We start from the raw sequence: 22,342 nt of genomic DNA on the forward strand, positions 1-22,342 counted from the left end.
GAATGAGACATATTTGTTTGAAGGCAGTAGCGGGGTGAATTTCCATTTGTTGGAGATCAGCAGGCCCGTCCCGCCCCCTCGTCCAGATAGGCGAGGGGTGTGGGATAGTGTAAGGTTAGTGGAGAGTGCAGCCGGGGTGGCAGTGTTCTCTGGTTTGATCCAAGTCTCAGTGAGAGCAAGGAGTTCCAGTGAGAGGTGGTTGGCATAGCCAGCTATGAAGTCGGTTTTGTTGACTGCGGATTGACAGTTCCACAAGCCCATGGAGAAGGAGGTTTCGGTAGGTGAGGACCGTTTAAGTTCCTGGAGGTAAAGGCGATTTCTGCCCCTTTTGGCATGATGCCGTTTTCTGCGATGGCCGGTGATAACAGATATGGTGGAACGGCACATTTTTGCCTTTGTCGGTGCCTGTGCTCGGTGAACTTGCACAGGTAAACTTGCTTGTCTTGACCATGTCCGTCTTAACCGTGGCTGGCTAAACCGAGGGCTGCCGCTTATGCTGCCGCTTCAGCAGACGCCACTATTTTTATTCTGCTAGGAATTGCATGCAGCTGTCCTCCTGTCTCGCTAATGATGCATCAGCGTAGACCGCCCTCTGACGTTCGCACAGCTTAGATTGTTCAAAAGGGTGTTAATTACTGTCAACTGAAAGTCCGCTCGCTCACACCGACCGAAACTCACAGTTTCAAGTAGCCTCCTCCCTCAGCTGTTCCCAAACGCCCAGAGTCCAATTCTAACAATTGGAGAGGATTTGGCCAGTAGTAGCCTATGTGTTCTTGCTTTCTCTCTCCCAACTCACTGCAGTTGTTGTCTGATTACCTGAGAGGTGCTCCGATATTATAAGGAGCTAGTCACGTCTGATCCCGCCCTCTGACGTTCGCACAGCTTAGATTGTTCAAAAGGGTGTTAATTACTGTCAACTGAAAGTCCGCTCGCTCACACCGACCGAAACTCACAGTTTCAAGTAGCCTCCTCCCTCAGCTGTTCCCAAACGCCCAGAGTCCAATTCTAACAATTGGAGAGGATTTGCCCAGTAGTAGCCTATGTGTTCTTGCTTTCTCTCTCCCAACTCACTGCAGTTGTTGTCAGCGATAGATGACAATGTATGTTGCTCAAAACCTGTGTACATCATTCAGAATTGATTGTGCCTTGCCAGATAACGTCATGGTCATGGATGCTGGGTTTTGAACTGTTGGATAAGTTGAATAGTTGAAAAGACTCTCTCTTTAATCTAGGAGTCCATTCCTAAAAAAATGGCACATTTTGATTGGTCTAACCACAGGACCTTCTTTCACTTTACCTCAGTCCATTTTAAATAAGCTCAGACTCCGATAAGATGGTAGCATTTCTGTATCATGTCTAAATAACATTTCTTCTATGCACGGTAGAGCATTAAACTGTTCTCATAGACAATGGTTATCAGATGTTTTCCTCAGCCCATACAATAATGTTCTTTACAGAAAACACTAAACACTCAAGTTTTGTAAACCAAACCTTAAATTGACATTGTCTGAACCGCGACATCAGGTATCTGTACCGCTCATCTACCTCATGTATACTTCAATCTTACAATTACAATATTGTTATTAATACATTATCATCGCACTGAACTGCTTGGCACTATATTTATATATTTATAAATTAATATATTTATATTTATATGTAAAGCTTAAATATCAAGTCTATACTGATATTGTACTATTCCTACCCTCTTACTCTCTATCTTGCCTGAGCCTGTTGAGGTGTCCACGACCATGGCAACCTTGACAGGGACAACAAGGAGGCGGAGGCGGGAATGGTTAGCATATTTCTCGGTAATAATACAAAACCCAAGCGAACAAAATGCAAATATAATACTAAAATACAACTTAGAACTATTTATCTTCTCATCCCACCGAAGAGTTTGTTTATTTGTTTCCCCGACTAGCGCGGTAAAGTGCAAACACACCAGCACAAGACGGCTCTAGGTAGGCTGAGGTCCACTCTGCTTAGGTTAAACGGAGGATCATTCACGAGAGGATTTTGGGCTGCACAGGTTCAACGAAGATCCACAGATCTTGTTAGAATGGTGAAATACAACCAAGCTTGAGTAGGTCAGTGTAGCCAGTAGGGATCGACCGATATGTTTTTTTCAGGGCCGATACCGATATCAATTATTACCAAAACAGGAGGCCGATAACCGATATGTAAAACCGATATGTCAGTTGTCAAAAAGGGGGGTAGGTAGTAAAGGCGATATGCTGCAAAAAATTAATTCAAAAGCATTTAATTATGCAAACTTTTCTTTCTTCTTTTGATACACAATTGTCTATCAACTTGCATCACTTGCAAGTGTAAATCTTGTGTTTCATGTTAATCCAAGAGCTAAGTGATAGCAATTATTTTCATAGACTAGGCCTACACAATGGGCTATGTGCTTGTTAAGGGACCTGTCACAAAGAGGATGCTTTGCCATCGTGTGTGTGAGTGCACGAGAGAGGGAGAGGAAGAGGTGCATGCGTGATGGCAAGTGTTACGGTTGAATAGTTTAACAAAACAGTTTTAAAATAGTTCTTAGGCTATTTAAGTATGCAATTTGTGTCCATGTGTAGACTACAAGCTACACTTTTGAGAGCCTAAAGCTCAGGACGCGATTTAGTTCAGGTCCTGCAAAAGGCCCTTTGGCCCTGGGTGCATGTTGTCTTTTCTGACAGTCCGTTTCAAAAAGGAGCAATTAGACTTTTTGACGTTCGCTATCGCATAATTTAGGACTTGTCTGTACTATGTCCGCCGTGGTGTCCCGTTATTCACAATTAACGAACGCGGCGGAGGCAGAGAACTCCCGACACACAGCACCCGAGTTTGTCGGCCAACTAGTAAACAGTAACGTGCATCAATCGGGAATTCGCTAAATGAAGGAAGTGGGTGCTTTACTTATTGATCCGGATCAAAGAGACAATAGCTTACAAAGTGGTGTTTTTGTAACTTCAGTGTAGATGATTGTGATTCATTGCAACTTCAGCAATGTAGGCTACCTTCCATACCGTCGAAAAATAGCTCCGTACAGCTGAAGCCCAGTCTAGTCTGCCTCAGTGAGAATCCTAAACTTTAAGCGCTTTCAGATATAACCTCCGGAGTATATGAGGAGGTTTGTCAAACGGAGGTCCTACCCTTCGGATGATTCAGATATGATGCTAACCTGCGGACCTAATACTGACTTTATAAGGACGTATGTGTGAACGACATACACGCACATTACAGAATCTCCGTGTGGTTGTCGAGTGAGGGGTGGGGGCTTGTAGAGTTCACAAGATGCGAGATATGACGCAGAATATATGCGGCCGCTGCCCGTCACAGCTGCTTTTTGTTTACAAAGTGTAGCCTATGCATTATGTAGGCTAAAGAAGAGAAATCTATTGTGCATAGGCTAATACTTGAATTAGGCTAGTCACGTAAGTGCGCACTTGAAATTGACCTAGCCTACAGTATTTGTATGTGTGCTTCAAATAAACACATTTATCTGTTTTCAACGTTATGTACCAGAATTAGCTATAGAACCTCAAATCTGGTTTGTGTTGGAGAGAGAGAGAGCATGCACAAACTTTATGGTAGGCTACCAGCCAATTCAGTAGGCTAACTCAAGACTTCAAGATGCAACGTTTTTAAGCAACAAACAAAATACTAACATTAATAACAGTGAAGTTCGTTCGTTTTTTCATGGTTTATTTTTTCCAAAAGCATCCTCTCCCCATGTGTCGCATTTACGTAAGGAGCTTGGAACAAAGTTGGGTTTTCTTCGTTTTCAATTTCTCAGCAAATATCAGCGAGCTCAGCAGGTCATGAAGGCCATCAATGAACAGAAAACCGTGTTGGCTAACAATTTATTAAATACTCCTGTTATTGTCGTCAACGACGTCGCTGTAGTATAAACACCGGGTTCCACTTCCACATGACCGGTTATGTCGTTCAGATATACGGCCCCACCGTTTAACATCGGCAGAACCTCCGGTCTTACACATATGTCTGAAAGCGCTTTTTGTCTGTGTTCAGTCTTCGATCCTGATTGGCTGCTTTCGTGCTAACTAACAAATCAGACAGTGTAGTGGGCAGGACAATGCTCTTGACCACAGAGTAGCAAATGCAGGGAGTGAGAGACGCTTTACAGACAAAGTAGCGCGTTTCATTCTTTATCCATTTCAATATCGGCTTATCGGTGGAAAAAATGACCGATACCAATTATTATAAAAATGCTAAATATCGGCCCTAATAATCGGCCAGGCCGATAATTGGTCGATCCCTAGTAGCCAGGCAGGCCTTACATACGCCTACTTGGGAAATTAGGGCTTTAAAAAAAAACATCGGCCCAATAATAATATGTTCATTTTTTTCACTTATCAGATGCGCCGATATATCGTGCATCCCTAATAAAAAGGTTGATTAATTGTCTCTCTCTCTCTCTCTCTCTGTGTGTGTGTAAGAAAGTGTGTGTGTGGGGGGGGGGGGGGGGTTGTGTGTGTGTGTGTGTGTTTGTAAGAAAGTGTGTGTGTGTGTGTGGGGTTGTTAAGTGTTTGTTAAGATTCAGGAGAGAAAATCTTAAAATGACTCATGTCAGACATGTGGACATAACTAAGAAACTATACGCAAACAACACTTCAAGGTTGACTACAACACAGTCTGTGTTTAAAGGAGCTATGAGCTTTGAATTGTACCGCACAGCACTCTTTTATCAATTTGCATATATTTAATACAGCAGCCAAACTTGATAAGTCGGCACTTGCATCAAAAAGGTTGTTTCTTCACATCATGTGCTATTTCTGAGTAACTTTTGAATAATATAAACGTTAAAAAAAAAAAAACTAAAAGAAAAAACAAACTGAAAAACACGTAGCACCTTTAAGACCTCAGTGTATTTAAGAGCCAAGATAATCCACCACAGGCTGCATACAGATGTGTGGCAAAGCTATGAGATCGTGTCTTTTGGGGCAACAGTAAAGGAGTGGCTTAACACAAAATGAGTGGGCCCTAAGATTATTTCTGTGACAAAGTAGGGAGAAAACGATAAGCACAGACATAAACACAGACACAAAAACACAAACACACAGGAACTCCTCACTTTAATGCCTCACATCCTGGAGACTTCCTGTTAGTTCCTAATCTCTTGAGTGTCCCCTGACTGATGCAACCTTGAGGTGTTTAGGCGCACAATCCCAAAATGGTCCAACTGCACTCTTACGTACAAGACATATGTGGTTAACATATCCATGTAAGCCTAGGGGGTGAAATTCGGGTAACTACATTATGTAGCAACCAATCAGCTACCCATGCAGTGAAAACAGCCAGGGATGGTTCAAATTTTTATTTGATTTTGCTCTGCAGGTCCGTCTATGCTTGATATTTGTCTGTCATTTGTGGCTATGTCTCATGTTTGTCTGCTGATACCGTCATGTGTGGCTAAGTTTCATGTTTGTCTGTTGATGCTTTATGTCCTACATGTATGTCTACATGCCTGTCTATGGATGCTACTATATGTCTTACATGTATATATTGTTTCTGTCCTCCTATCCTTAAATGAGCTACCCAGGGATGAAAAAAGATTTAGCACAAATCTGACAAATAAAGTTGTATCGTAGAAAGGAGCCCTTTGGCGGCCGAAATTCCTGCTTTACCTCTTCCACAGGCGTAACCAGAAGGAAAATTAACCTCACATTTGTGACCAGGCATGGCAAAACCAGGCTCAAGTCGCAGAGACGCAAGTCCCGAAAAACGACTTTGAAGGGTTTTTCTTTTTCAAAATGAGTTATTTTCGTTTTTTTTGCAGAATGTGCAAGTTGAAGTCCTAAAGAAGCAATTCAATGTTTCAGATAACAGCATTGGTTGCTTTAAAAGCGTATATTTTGTCTTTGAAAATGGTTAAGTTTCAGAAAGTAAATCAGCGTTTGAATTGGGCGTGACTATTAGTGCCCTTTTGTTTTGTCGCCAATCAGATGTATGCTAGAAGTAACCTCATGGCTACTTACTGAACCAGCATGCTGTTTGTTTACAATTGGAATGGAGATGGACAAAGCACAGCGGATTGCAGATGACCTGAATCTGATGATGAAGGCGACTTCATTACATTGGAGAACATCCCTAATCTAGAGCTGACCTTAGCCGAAGATAATTACAACGAGGAAGAATCTCTCGGTCTGGCAGCAGAGGAACTAGATCGTAAGATATCAGATGCTATTTCCACAGTTACATTTGACGGGGATAAAGTTTGTGTGTTAGAAACTTTATCCATTGCTACTAGCTAACGTAGGCCTACTGTCGTTATCTATTGGCACCATAGGCTACTAGCCAAAACCCATTACAGATCGTTTCGTTGGGCAATTAATTTGAATAATGCGAGAATGTCTTGTTTTGACTGATGGCAGGGTGCCTTATCGTGTGTGCATTCAAATTAACAGGGTTTGCAAACGTGATCTCATGTTTGTTTAGTTCGCGTTTTAGACTATTTTATCCATTGCTAAACCTGCTAAATCCATTGCCAACTTGGTGCCTTGTACTGGGTGTTCATTCAAAATAACATGGTTTGCAAACGTGATCTCATGTTTGTTTTAGACTACTTTATCCATTGCTACTAGTTGGTTCTGTAACCTATTACAGATAGTTTCGATGGGTCATTAGCACTGCACGGGGTAATGTGGTGTGCGTGTTTATCTGTGCGTGTGCCTGCATGTGTGTGCTTGTATGTGCGCGTGTATGTGCGCGCGTGCCAGTGTGTACTGTGTGTGTGAGTCTGTGTGTGTGCATGCATGTTTTTGTATGGGCGTGTGTGTATTTGTTTCTTATTTGTGTGTGTGCATGTTTTTTTGTGTGTGATCACTTGTGAGTGTGTGTGGGGGGGTAATGCGGTGTGTGTGTTTATCTGTGAGTGTGCCTACTTGCCTGCATGTGTGTGTTTATGTGTGTGTGTGTGTGCATGTGTGTGTACATGCGAGTGTGGGTGTGTGCATGTACAGTGATGGCCAAAAGTGTTGGCACCAATGCTAAAGTTGACTGAAAAGAGGAATATAAAATCATCTTTTGGAAATTGATCTTAATGCCTTAAGTGAAAAATGAGGAAATATCTAACCTTTAAGGACACCAATTTTCTTAGTGAATGAATAATGTATCATACATAAATAAATGTGAATTAAAATAGCCCCACATCATCACATACCCTTCACCATACCTAGAGATTGGCATGGTGTTATTTCAGTTAGCCAATTAGCTGGTTTGATTTGCATTGAGCTCAATGAGCAACAAACCAGCTAACCAGCAACAAATAGGCTAACTGAAATAACACCATGCCAATCTCTAGGTATGGTGAAGGGTATGTGATGATGTGGGGCTATTTTAATTCCAAAGGCCAAGGTAACTTTATCAGGATGCACAGTATTCTGGTTCCAGGAAATAACTGGCCTTTAAAAATAAAAATCTGCCTGTCTCTATGGAAATTTAACATAGGGGTGGCAATACTTATGACCCCTGTATTTTAAGGAAGAACATTTATTTATGTATGATACATTATTCATTCACTAAGAAAATTGGTGTCCTTAAAAGGTTAGATATTTCCTAATTTTTCACTTAAGGCATTAAGATCAATTTCCAAAAGATGATTTTATATTCCTCTTTTCAGTCAACTTTAGCATGGGTGCCAACACTTTTGGCCATCACTGTATGTGCGTGCGTGTGTGTGTGTGCGTGCCTGCGTGCATGTGTAATGTGTGTGTGAGTGTGTGTCTTTATGTATGTGTGTGTCTCCCAACTAGGTACAATCTGGCAACATGGTACCCATCAAAGCACGAACCCTACTGTATATTACACCCAACTCAGCAAGAAAATGAAACTGTTGCTCACATACTAAACGGATGCTACAACTACAAGACTGTATGTGGCCAAACACGACCATCTGGTGGTTGATGTGGTTGCAAAGGATTTGCAAAAAAAAAATTATGGACATGACAGCAAGATTTACAAGCACAGCACTGTAAAACTTAACTGGTTTCATCATAACACATCCGACAGTGAATATTTTAAAAATATTCCAAGCACTCCTTTGCAACATTGCATTGAAACATTGTAAATTAGGCTATGAAATCTGTATTTATCTTTGAGGTGAGCTGCACAAATGATGTGGCTGTAAAATGATCAAGCAATTAGCACAGAGGTATTTATTCAAACTCCAACATTTGGCACCAAAACTAAGCCCATTTATTGCAATTTACCCATTTAGTGTAGAGGAGGAGGGGAAGCAATTTAATTTATTAATATGCACATCAAGTTTCATTTCAAAGTAAATATCTGTTTTATGTAGATTTCTACACCTGCAGCATTTACCATTAGGCTACTAACAAATAATTTCACCATTAGGCTACTAAAAAATAGCCTACCATTAGGCTACTAACAAATAATTTTACCATTAGGCTACTAAAAAATTATTTCTGGGGTGAGCCTATTTCCTATGGTAACCTAGCAACCTGTGTGTGTGTGTGTGAAGTGCACGCGGGCGGTGAGGGAGAGTGAGCGGGACGAGATGAGGGTGCATGCGTGTGTGTAGAAGGGGTTCTTTTTTTAGGCATACTCTCTTGCAATTGAACGTTAATAAGTTTACTACTTAAAAACATCAAAGCTAAATAGTACTGGGCGGTATACCGGTTCACACCGTATACCGGTGTATATTTTCGTTATGATATGAATTTTTAATATACCGCCATAACGGTGTATTTGATTACACAACGTTTGGAACGCTGCGCCGCGCAACAGTCAGACGGGACTTTTTTCACACACATGCATGGTGCGACTGCGAGGCATGGTGAGGGTAAACACAAAACACCTGAAGTTTTTCCCCTGAAGTATGACCCTTAAGGCTTAATTTCTCCTTAGGTAAGGGGTTTATTTAAGGGTGTTGCACAGAATACCTTAAATTGTTTCTTTAGTTAAGGAAAAACGTAAAGGGATACTGCATTGAAAGGGATTTACCGTCACGAAAATTCTATTGAGATTGTTCTACAGCTGTAACTAGCTGGCTAGTAGGTTATGTCGTTAGTTAGCAACCCACCGAACACAGTGAAGTTTAATGAACTTATCATTCATCTCACCTTAAGAATCTGCTGAAATTATCCAGGTAGCAAGTAAAGCATGTTTTTTGTTAATGTTTTGCCTAGCGAACCGAACCGAAGCTCATGACAGGCTAACAAGACATCCACATGAAGTTAACGTTAGCCTACCACTAACGTCATGTAAACCACACAATAACAATAAGGCATGTTTCTGATAGTCCTATTTGACAGAGTAAAGAGGTTTTATTTTAAATTGTATAATTTTCAAAAAAGTATATTATTGCAAGTTGCACTACTTTTTGTATTGGTTTTATACAAGATGTGAAATTTGCACAGTAAAAGTTCTGTATTTTGACTGCAATTGTCTTTGCATTCTGATTAGATTCTTCATTAGAATCATGAGTGGCTCTTTGTAAACAGCATCATTTTCTGGGGCCACGCAAAACTGCATTACCCCTTGTGTGGAGTTGTTCTACATCATGACCGTAAAATAGACCATCCTTAGTCAATGTACTGCAGCAATTCCTCTCTCAAAACTTGACATTTTTATAGTGCATATGGAAAGTTTTCAGACCCTTTCAAGTTTTCCACATTTTTTTCCACACTTTTTTTCCAAACACTTTAGTTCAATTTCTCAGCACAAATCCTCAGAATGGCCACTCAAAGAATCCTGAACCGCTGAACACATCCATGTATTTCACAAGACGGTAGTACACTATGTTTACACCTCTTGAGAAAGGCTCATGGGCTCAGGTCTGATCATGTGCGAGTCATTATTCCTAGTTTCACCTCAACAGGTTCCCAAAACACCTATGCCAAGCCAAAGAGCGAGTTGTTGCAATTTTAAACATGTGTAAAATGGACAGTTTCTGGCAAGCATACAGTGTATGGAAAACATTCCTCCCTTCCTTCCCAGCCAAACCTCTTGTTTAGCAAGAAACAAAAAGGTCTCCTGAAAACAACCAGCAGGCCAACAACCAGCATACTGACACAAACTGCATACCAGCATACTAACTCAACAACAGGGACAACGAAGGGGAGACCATGACTTTGGCAAATCCAAGCACCCACACAAATCATCCCATATAGCACAGTGATGAATGACCTGACTCATCATGTCTGTATGAATAAGGTTTCATGTGACGCTTAAAATTGAGAGAATCCGCAGATCTCTCATAATCTGACTCACTCACATACACACCTGCATGAGTCAAAGGTTGATACTTCCTCTCACACCTGTTCAGCCTCTATGCTCCAAAAGCCAACTGAGGAGTCTGACTACACCCTGTTCAATACCACATCAACAGAAAGAATGGAGGTACATTTCATAATTACTCCATCACGTGCCCTACATGTTTCAATGAAAATCCTGCAGTTTTCACGACACTTGGGAAAATCCATTTTGAAATACACCATTAGTGCTTAGGAAGCATCCACCTGTTTACATTTTTTTTTCCGCCCAGGCCTCTGACACTCCATGCAAGAGAGGTTAGTGATACTGTGGTTTTCCAGGCTTTCAACCTCATGCAAATCAACCTCTCGCCTCTGTACTCTTCTCAGCTATGGCGAGCGGTGTCGCTACACGACTCGCATACAGCCTGCTGGTCTGTGGAGCATCACTGAGCTCTCACAATCTAGAGCTCTTCTCTACTCAATGCTAGATATGGAGAGAGAGAGAGAGAGAGAGAGAGAGAGAGAGAGAGAGAGAGAGAGAGAGAGAGAGAGAGAGAGAGAGAGAACAGGGGAGGGATGGAGAGAAAAAGAAAGGGAGCATGACCAGGTCAAAGAGAGAGAGTGATGACATAGATAGAGAGAGTGAGTGATGACAGACAGGGAGAGAGATCAGGGAGAGAGATCATGGAGAGAGAGAGAGAGAGAGAGAGAGAGAGAGAGACAATCCCAAAGTAATGCCTAAAGACTCACAGACTTAATTGATCTCAGGTGCTAAGTGAGTGAGTGTGTGAGGCCACATGGGCTCAGATAGGTATAAATGGGATTGGAATAGCACTTCACCAGATCACATGTTACATTGGTGACATTCCATACCAAAGACTTGCCGGTTTGGGAATTTTCATTTTAAAGATGTTGCTTTTCACATGGCCAAGGCACAGGAGACAACTGCCTGATTCCAAATTTTTTCAAACTCTTGTTTTACAAGCTGGTTGTGTGTCGTGCTGTTATTTACCTTTGTAGTTTTTCAGATTTCCCTATGGTCTCTGCGGTAGACATCACAACGCTTTGAACTGTGGGTAATTCCCTCTGGTGAAGTCTGCACTGATGCAGACTCACGGAAAGGGCTCGGTAAGTGTATACTCAAACCCTCAAGCCCTTTGAAATGCGACATTGGGACAGCACTAAGCCCTTGAGAATTTCGTGAGAACGTGCAGCAAAATCTGAGTCCGGACGAAGGCCAATATGGCCGCAACGCGTAGGCCCATGTGCTTTTAAACAGTTCTTGCCATGATGTGTCCGGACTTTGGGATTGGGGGGGGGGGGGGGGGGGGGGGAGAGCGCATGACAGACAGAGAGAGCAATGATATATACAAGGAGAGAGAGAGAGAGCAAGAGAGAGTGAGTGAGAAGGAGAGCATGTGAGAGAGAGAGGAAAGATCATGACAGAGAGAGAGAGAGAGAGAGAGAGAGAAGAGAGACCAACACAGAGATATAGACCCTTTCAAGAGAGTTCCATTATCAGCATCATAGTTGGCCCCACAAGACTTCCTTTTTAACATTCCATATGTTATCTTAATGCAGAGGAAGTAGATTGGGGCCCAAATAGAACGTTCAAGCATTGTTTTTGTTTTTATTGTTGAAAGGGTCCATATGGTGCATGTTCTGGAATGTTGTTCTTATCTATAGATTCTAAAGGCGGCAGAAAGGGAGGAAAACACGGATCATCCCTTGGCAGTCAGAGGGAATCTTGGCTCTAGCTGTGAATGTGTCGCTCCAAGCTCTGCCTTCACACTACTTCCATCCAGCCCGCAACACGGTGGGAAAAACAAACCAAAAAAAAAAAAACTGCTGCACTGTTCTTTTCTGCAAACCTTAACATAGACCCTACTAGAACATAGAACCTTAAATAGACCCTACTGATATTTTTGACTTCAATCAAACAGAGGGCACCATTTATGACTGAAATTGTTGACACCTATAAAGATAACTCTTCACAAACGACAAAGGCTAATTCACAGATTAGGATAAATGCAGAGACCAAATTTCCCTCACGGGATCAAAAGAGTATACTTAAGGCTTTACAAATAGCAGCCTTTACAATAGCAATTTCAAAAGAAAACTATGGGAAATGTAAATATGGCAAAGAAAAGTGGACTGAATTTCACATGTATAATAGGCTACAGGAGACATGTCAGTATTTTGTGATGATTGTCATTCTAAATTTAATACACCAGGAAAGTAATGCTTTCTTCAAAAAATAGGCCTACATTAAGACATTAAGATGTGAAGCATGCGTCTCTGTGCACGAGAGAAAAAAGAAAAAGAAAAAAATATGTGTAAGTAACACAATGCAATGTGTTTCTTCAACCTTTTCCCCAATCCTCAGCATATAATTTCTATGTTCTTTTTCAACATTCTGTTTCTATGTTGATGTATGATTTTCAGTGACAAATCAGCTGTGAGGATATGTCAAAAGACAAGACGCAGGGTAAATTTAAAGTTTACACTGCAATTGAGCTGATTGTTTAAAGAAGAAACAATATACATTTGTCTAGACATTACACCTCTACAGGTTACACCTCCCACTGTGCCTTGTGGCATAATTGCATTGTTGTGTCAGTGCCTCTTATCAGTGTGACTGACGGCATGCAGGTGTAGATGGAGTGCGGAGGTGTGTCTTCCTTACCTGGGTGGGATGGCGCCAGGGGACCGGGGCACTTTGGGCTTGTCCTTGTCATCCTTCTTTTCGCGTGGCTCTCGAAGAGGACGCTCGCGGGGCGGGCGCTCCTTGTCGTCGCGCTTCACCCGGTCGCGCTCCCACTCCTCCTTCCTCCGCAGACGCTCCTTCTCGCGTTCGCGTTCTCGCTCGCGTTCGCGCTCCCGCTGTCGACGTTCCCGCTCGCGGTGGTCGCGCTCACGCTCCCTCTCGCGGTGTCGTTCACGCGGGTCTCGTTCACGCGGGTCTCGCTCGCGCTCGCGCTCCTGCACACACACATATTCAGTTGTAGCATTGCATTTCGAGCACTAAAGCATTTTGGGGAACTGTAAGTGAGTGCACTCACTGGGTAGTGGTATGGTAAAGGTGTCTCAGAGTACTCCACTCTGAAGTTCTCATACTGGCCTCCTCTCCAAAGGGCCTCCATCTCATAGTCGTAGTACGGGTCGGCGTAAGGGTCATTTCTGTCAAGGAGCCACACAAGCACACAAAAACAAACATTCAAAAACACAAATGTGTACAAACACAGGAACAGACCCAGACACACACAGAGATGGGAAGTAACTAAGTACAAATACTTAAGTACTGTGCTTAATGTGCATTTTCAGGTATCTGTACTTTACTGGAGTATTTATTTTTCCAACAAATGTATTTTTCCAACAACTTTACACTTGTTCTCCTCTACATTTTCACAGAATTATCTGTACTTTCTACTCATTACATTTTCAAAACTCTCCTCAAAAGTTACTTTTGTGTTAAAGCAGCACTAAAGAGGATTTGCTCTCAGGGTCACCCTACAGTTGAGAAGTGCAATAATAAACTAACTAAATATGTCTTTTGCTCAATAACGATTTTGAAGAGGGGAGGCGGTGGGGGGGCAGTGTTGTGATGAGGTTATGTGCCATCAAAATGATTTTGGAAATGTTATGTTAAGGTAAAAACACTCTTTTAAGAGTGCCTTTAATGGAGGAGTCAATTTGGTTCGTTCATTTGGTTCGTTCCGAGCAGAATCAGTATTTTAATGTTTCCAATTTTGCCTTCCACCTTAAAATGGCCGAACAGGTTAGAACCAAATAAAAACAACAGTTGATAATGTTCCATGTAGGGATATGTGATATGACATCAGGGGCCGTATTCACAAAGACTTTTAAGGCTCAAAGTAGCTCCTAAGTGGCAAATTTAGGAGCAACTCCTAAAAATAATGGGCGTGTCACTCCTAACTTTAGGACTCCTAATTTTTTTTCACTAAAAGTAATTCACGAAGCATTTTAGACCTAAAAGTAGCACCTAACACAGCTTAAAGGAGAATTCCGGTGTGATATTGACCTAAAGTGTATCGAAACATGATACCGAGTGTGAACGTATGTCTCATAGCCCATCTCGGCTTGTCCCCTGCACTCCAAAATCTGGTGCTAGTTAGCCGATGCTACCAACAACTTTTTCAGTAGTGGTGCTTCGGCATCGGGCTAGCCATGCAAATAAATCACTGTTTTACACCCATTTACGAGGCTCAATGTATCTCCACACTTCATTGGTAGACTTCCGAGGGCCCTGACATTTAAAACGAGACATTGAGAACTTTGAAAAAGCACTGGTAGTTTACTTACAAGACGATTTATACAGACAGTATCTTCACGAAGTTTAGCGTTTGCAGCCATCTTGAATTTAGTCACGATAAGTCGAGCAACGAGTAAGAATGAACAGGTATGATAAGGGATCAGATTCCAAAAATAATTCAGTGGAAATGCATGGATTCCAGTTGCTGCTACTGGAAGAAACTGGAATCCATGCATTTCCACTGAATTATTTTTGGAATCTGATCCCTTATCATACCTGTTCATTCTTACTCATTGCTCGACTTATCGTGACTAAATTCAAGATGGCTGCAAACGTTAAACTTCGTGAAGATACTGTCTGTATAAATCGTCTTGTAAGTAAACTACCAGTGCTTTTTCAAAGTTCTCAATGTCTCGTTTTAAATGTCAGGGCCCTAGGAAGTCTACCAATGAAGTGTGGAGATACATTGAGCCTCGTAAATGGGTGTAAAACAGTGATTTATTTGCATGGCTAGCCCGATGCCGAAGCACCACTACTGAAAAAGTTGTTGGTAGCATCGGCTAACTAGCGCCAGATTTTGGAGTGCAGGGGACAAGTCGAGATGGGCTATGAGACATACGTTCACACTCGGTATCATGTTTCAATACACTTTAGGTCAATATCACACCGGAATTCTCCTTTAAAAGAAGTCGAGAGGACTCCTAACTCACTAAGACCTATTCACAAACTGCTTTTTGTGGCATTTAACGTTGCGATGTTTTTAAATGCGTATGCGGCGCATTTACAGGACAGGAGCTTCCAATCGTGAGGGAACAATTTCGCATTGTAGGCATATAAGGGATGCAATAACGCCACCAACAACCAAAACTACTCATTGTTAACATGTAAATTAAATGTAACGTTTCATTGTGAATCAAATTTAAATGTTCTCCTCTTTGTAAACGTAGGCATATGGTGACAAGATTAATTTAATAATGTTGCAAAGATACTGCATCAATCCGTAGGCCTATGTTTCATTAGGCTACTAGGCTATTTGTTTTGCCTTACTCTTTATTCATTTAGGCTTGGCCTTTTTATTCAGCTATTCATCATCTTCCGTCCTTCGCATTGCTTGCTTTTTAGTGCGATTTAGGAGTACTCCTAGTGGTAAGATAAAAGGCTTTGTGAATACGGCCCCAGATGGCATAAAAATGTCTTAAGTCCAAAATCTGCATATTGTAACCGTAATAATAATAATAATAATAATAAAAAACATTATTACCGGTAACCAGTTATCATTATTCAAATACACATTTCTGTTCCAGAACATTAAAAAAAACACACACACACAAAAAAAAACGTGCCAGAACAGCTTTGATTGCATTGATAGAGGTGGTAAGTACGTGGCGTACTGAACATTTGGAGATGACATAGTGAGAGGAGCTAATACACAAACAGACTGGGCCATTGTACTCACCCATAGCCGAGCTCTCTGAATTCTATGTCCCTGTGAAAGCAAGCATGAGAAATTATCATTCATTTAATCTTTCTTTCAAAGAGTGGGGGAGGAGGAGGATATGAAAAGATACAAACAGGTGTGCCACTGACTCAAGCCACCCACAAGTCAGTGAAACCTAATGGGTTTCACCTCATTACTCTCTCACACACACACGCACGCACAATGGTATTAGAAGCCGTGTAGGAGGGACTTTGAAACAAGGCATATGGTAAGAGTTGGAGAAGTTCAGTCAACAAGGTCTATGCCCGAAGGATGTATTTTTTTCACATGCTTCGTCAACGCTTTTTACTGAAAAGATTTAAGCTGCATTAACCAAAGAAACATCCTTTTTCCTGTGAACGTCCTCGTGTTTTACTTACACTTACGTTAGACTACAAATTGATCCCATTGCCAAACAATAAGATGGAGGCAGAGGCATACACGCTTGTTAGGTAGTTCAAATCCTCTGCTGCACCTAGAGCAGTGGTTCTCAAACTTTTCACAATGAGTACCACCCACAAAAACATTTGGCTCTCCAAGTACCACCATTATTACATTACATTAGGCTGACGCATTTTTAACCAAAGCGACTAACAACATGGTAAACAGTTTAAGTTTTAAAGCAATTCTCTCAACAATTTTAGGACAATTTAAAAACGGTAGAGTTTAAGTATAAGTATAAGTATAAGTATAAGTATATATACTTTTTTGATTCCGTGAGGGAAATTTGGTCTCTGCATTTAACCCAATCAGTGAATTAGTGAAACACAAACAGCACACAGTGAACACACAGTGAGGTGAAGCACACACTAATCCCGGCGCAGTGAGCTGCCTGCTACAATGGCGGCACTCGGGGAGCAGTGAGGGGTTAGGTGCCTTGCTCAAGGGCACTTCAGCCGTGCCTACTGGTCGGGGTTCGAACCGGCAACCCTCCGGTAACAGGTCTGAAGCGCTAACCAGTATGAAAAGACACCTTGGAGGCTCCCTGTCTGAATACCACACTAGCGAGAGTTCGCATACCACTAGTGGTACCTGTACCACAGTTTGAGAACCACTGACCTTGAGCATTTCCGGCAACATGTCTAGATTACACCAAAGCAACAAGCTGTACTGGAGTCATTCAGAAGTACCATAAACATATAGTTCAGTCATTTTGTAAGCATATGCATACTTGCTACTATGCTCACATAAACATACAGTTCAGCCATTTTGTAAGCATATGCATACTTGCTACTATGCTCACATAAACATATAGTTCAGCCATTTTGTAAGCATATGCATACTTGCTACTATGCTCACATAAACATATAGTTCAGCCATTTTGTAAGCATATGCATACTTGCTACTATGCTCACATAAACACACAGTTCAGCCATTTTGTAAGCATATGCATACTTGCTACTATGCTCACATAAACATATAGTTCAGCCATTTTGTAAGCATATGCATACTTGCTACTATGCTCACATTCAGGCGAAGCACTGCTACTTGGGCGGAGTGATCTGCAGGCAGCACCTGAAAAGCTCCGGTGTTATTTCTTCAAACCCCAAATAGTTCTAGTATGTATGTATGCTTACAAAATGGCTGTTTCTCATTTGACAATTGTTATTTGTACAAGTTGTAATTATACAAATCACAGCATGTAAATAAGAAAATGTTGGATTTCTTTTGTCACTATTGGGAGGTGAAGGCTACTGGAGTTGGTCACTTCGAGACACCTGTGCTAAGCTAAGCTAGCGATGGGTGCATCAGACCGAGTAACTACACGCACGGAGATGAGAAACGTATGTATCGACTTATCTAACTCTGGGGAATACAGTGAACGAGCTGAAGTCATTTTAGGTCATCTTAGCCATTCTAGGTCTAAGAAGGATGTGATTGAATTCTTGTGATATGTTCATTATCTCCTACCAATGTCCCTGGTATGATTAAATTAAATTTCATGACTTTTCCCAAACTTTCAATGAATTTCATGATTTCTCCAGGGCTGGGAAATGGGATTTTACAATTCCATGACTTTTCAAGGTTTTCCATGATCACTTCTGTCACTACGGTCATCACTATAAAGACTGATGACCTACATGTGCAAACAAACCGCTGATAAATGATTGCTTCTGTTTATTTTACATTATAGTATTCCACTTTACTAATGCCATTCTCTGCTATGTTGCTCTACCAGAGCCATCTTCTGCTGTGTTGACTGGGTAATGCCCTCCTCTGCCATGTTGCTATGGAAATACCATTCTCTGCTATGGCGACTCGCATCACCAACTAACGGACTGCGGCCTGAGGTCTCACCCTGGCTCTCGGATCTCACGGGTGATGCGGTAGCCACGCTCCCTGAAGAACTCGTTCTCCTTGTCGAACTCGCGCTCATCCTCGCCAATGGTCACGTTGAAGCGCTTCTCTTCGAAGTCGGGCTCCTGCTCCTTACGGATGGTGGCCTTCTTCAGCACCTGGGACAGCACAGCGAGAGAGGCAGGGGGAAAGGTTTTGGTCAATCCCAGCAGCTACAAACAGCACCCTAAATTAAGAAGATACCCGCAGACCTGCTGGGATGATTGCAAGAATGCCAAAAGGAAATCCATGACACCTATCTTTTACAATGGTCCAAGAGGTAGGGAGTACAAATGCATTATACTTCTACAGTTGGGTCATAGTGGGTCAAACACTAACATAAACAAACTGTGTTAAGGCCAACACTTAATCTAGAAAAAAAGAGAGAAAATTCAATCAGAGTATAGTATTATATTAGTCATAGGACATAATTTGAATATTATTCACCTGGAAAAGTGCCTAATAAGAATGAGGACAGCAGGGAATTAACATCCAGCCTACTACGAGCCCATCAGAGTACGGAGAGCAAAGGCGATCAGATGGAGAAAAGTACTTCTCCTCCTCCATACTTTAACCAGTACTTAATATGTTAGCACTCCTATCCTCTATTACTAGTATTGACAGATGCATACAGTGGTAATTCTTAGTTATAGTCCCCTCTGCACTGTAGCTTAAATGTTATTCTGTTGTTGTAGCTGTAGCTTCAATGTTAAATATTTAATTGTTAAAATGTTGAATATTATTCTATTGCTGTAAGTTTCTTTGGATAAACGCATCTGACAAATGCATACATGTGAATGTAATTGTAAAAAGGATGGGAGAAGGCCCAGAGAGAATGGGGGCGCAGTCTATCAAGAACCCTTCCTGCATCACCAAATCCCTATCAGGTGAAGACAAATGAGTGAAGTTTATGAGTTCAAAAGAAGTGGTGGAGGCATTCAACAAGGGGGACATTGAACAACCCAGGCAGGATTAGTCCCTTAAAGGAGAAGTTCAGTGTGATATTGACCTAAAGGGTGTTGAAACATGATACTGAGTTTTAACTTTTGTCTCATAGCTCATCTCCTGCATTTCCACAGAATTATTTTTAGAATCTGATCCCTTATCATACCTGTACATTCATACTCGTCGCTCGAGTACGAATGAACAGGTATGATTCACCCCCATGGTACCCCCATCGAAAACCTGTTGGTAGCATTGGCTAAATAGCGCCAGATTTCGGAGTGCAGGGGACAAGCAGAGATGAGCTATGAGACAAAAGTTCACACGAACTTCATGTTTCAACACACTTTAGATCAATATCACACCGAATTTCTCCTTTAAGGAAATGGTATAGGGCAGTTCCAGCGTTATGGATGTGACAATTGGACTCATATTGGTAAACAAAATGCCTTAGAGTGGGGGCAAAATTAGTATCAGTGAATACATTTGCATAACTTTTAATGTAACCTCTGTCCTTTGAATACTGAGAAATCCTCAAATTTCATATTATCAATTTCATCCTAAGAATACAAGGCATTTTATCAGCATCCAGCATGGATGTGACATGAAATGGACACACTTTTGTGAGAGATTACAGGTTTTCTACAAACTCTGTGAATTTTTAAGGAAACTGCCGAACCTATGATATATGTAGCATGAAGGAGACTTGAATGAACACAAAACGTGTGTTTTTGAAACTATGCGTCATTTTCGTAATGCATTATGTAGGAAAAACTGGCGTTATGGATGTGACGTGTCTGAACCTGTCCTCGACAAACTACATAAAACACATAATTAAGTAGTGAATTTTGATATGAAACAATTGAAATAGTAATCATGAAAAACTAGCGATGAAATTATTTCTTCCTCAGTGCCCAATAAGATCCACAGGAAGAATCAGGACAAGTCATTTAAAATATAAAAAAAAATATATATATTTTTTTACCGTCATCAATTTTGGTCAGTGATTCCCGGGTTACTGAAACACCAGGGAACATGAAACTTGGTGGCCACTCCCCTAAATAACTAGCCCTACCTGAACCGTTGCACCCAGTGAAGAAGCCAGTGAAGGAGCGTTCCACACTTATGTGCAAAAGATGCGGCTGTTAGATGAGAAACACCACGAGTACTTTTGCATTTCTGCTGGGAAGTTTGATGAGTTGGATCATCGCATCACTCCATTTATCATCCACCAGAACACACAAAGCACACCTGTTGGTGTAGCTGAGAGACTTGCGACTCGGTGCCGCTCGGGCAGCAATGTTGGTGCGAGACAATGTAAAGACATTTTTTCCAAACACAGCAAGGTGCAGTGCCATGTAGTCTAGGTCCTGGGTAAGATTTGTATGCACTTCATTTAGCGGAGAATATCTCAACTGTTATAGACTAATATGACCTCATTGAACAACGTGGGATGTGTGCCAAAATCTCTACCCGGGACGAAAGTCCTGAAAATGTATTGAATGGTTGAGTATGTGCCCTGACTATCATACCAACATCCATGGCTTTTTGATGTTGTGGTGAAGCTGCAGACTTGCTACCCTGTACCCTGTAGCCCCAAGTTTGAGGCCTGAATGATCCCTCTATTTGCTATAGGCCTACCCCCTGTGTTTCTCTTTTGAGACAAATTGCTTACTAAACTTTTAGAAAGTCAGTTGCAGGAAACTTGCATGAGTGTGCATCAGTACGCATACATGAGTGTGTAAGTGTGCAAACTCATGGATATGTGTGTGTGGTTGTGTGTGTATGTATACTGTACCGGAGAATGTTTGGGGAGATTTATGGAGCTTTTAACTAGTACATAACAGTGATTTTGATGATTTCCTATGATAATTTGTATTATTATAACTTCACATCTGTAAAATATTGATTTTCATTCCGCAATGGTACAATGTTGCCTGGGGGCAAAAACGAAGTTTATATCCAACCTTGCTATCATCACTGGAACGTTAAAGTGAAAAATACAAAATACAACAGCTTTATTCTCTGTGTTGCAAGGTAAAACTTTCACAACAGAGTCCAGGTATGGGGATGATGAGACCTCATTCAGTGATAGGATTTTTTACATCTATAGTCTCCCTTGCATTTGCAGTACTTGCAACAACCGATACCAGCTACCCGACAGGGACACCCATTCTTGTGTGCACACTTGCCAATAGATTTCCTTACTTTTCTTGATCTCAGTTATAAGTTATCTTGCTTTACAGCCATGTGCTCTGCTATGACATTAGGTCACTATGGCTGCCAAGTAAACTTTTGTTGGAGAAAAAAAAGTTGTAGGTGATGGCGTGATGACAGCAATATTTAGAACAGGTAGGGAATGTAAGCTTTTAAAGTTTAGGTTAATAAATAACTGGCAATTCATGTACGTCACTAGTTGTATGTAATAGGTTGACTATTTTTTAGCCATTTTCTTTATATCAAATCAGAATGCTTACACTCTTCTAAGACCTTATAATTATAGTCACTGTGAACACTGTGATCACCTCAGAAAATCTGTAGCTTCAAGGGTTTATATGTACGCATATTTATTGAGGTATTGCCTCATTTGCATATTTTATTTTATTTTTTAGGCAAAGTGTAATACAAAAAGTATTTCTCTTAATATGAAGATTAATCTGGTAGAAATGTATGGGGATATCTATAAAGGGGGAAAAAGTCCCATTCACCTGTAGTGTGATAAGTGTCATCTGTTGTGGTCATTTTCAGGATTTTCGTCCCGGGTAGAGATTTTGGCACACATCCCACGTTGTTCAATGGGGTCATATTAGTCTATAACAGTTGAGATATTCTCCGCTAAATGAAGTGCATACAAATCTTACCCAGGACCTCTACTAGTAAGAAAGAGTTCTGCGTAGAGATTTCCTCAATTGAATTTGTATTGAGTTTTCACACCTGCCTCATAGCAATAAGTTTTGAAGCAACTCTTTGTGTTCATAAGATGTTCATGTTTCGTGGTGATAATGAGTGCGTCTAGAGCGAGATGTCCTGGGCTACATTCATTTTATTATTATTATGATTATTATTATTACTATTATGATA

General features: G+C 41.2%; 1 protein-coding gene across 8 annotated transcripts in view; it reads right to left on the reverse strand.

Annotated features, from left to right (window-relative positions):
* zc3h18 (zinc finger CCCH-type containing 18) overlaps positions 1–22,342 on the reverse strand; it is a 62,155-nt gene that overhangs the window by 23,486 nt on the left and 16,327 nt on the right. For all 8 annotated transcript variants that reach the window (XM_042110021.1, XM_042110020.1, XM_042110017.1 and 5 more), the window contains exons 6-9: positions 18,281–18,438; positions 15,962–15,991; positions 13,295–13,412; positions 12,919–13,214 (exon numbers count right to left, since the gene is read on the reverse strand). In XM_042110021.1, coding sequence (XP_041965955.1) covers positions 12,919–13,214; positions 13,295–13,412; positions 15,962–15,991; positions 18,281–18,438 — 602 coding nt within the window. The remainder of the gene's footprint in view (positions 1–12,918; positions 13,215–13,294; positions 13,413–15,961; positions 15,992–18,280; positions 18,439–22,342) is intronic.

Source organism: Alosa sapidissima, chromosome 11, assembly GCF_018492685.1.
Source record: "Alosa sapidissima isolate fAloSap1 chromosome 11, fAloSap1.pri, whole genome shotgun sequence".
NCBI classification, from domain to species: domain Eukaryota; kingdom Metazoa; phylum Chordata; class Actinopteri; order Clupeiformes; family Clupeidae; genus Alosa; species Alosa sapidissima.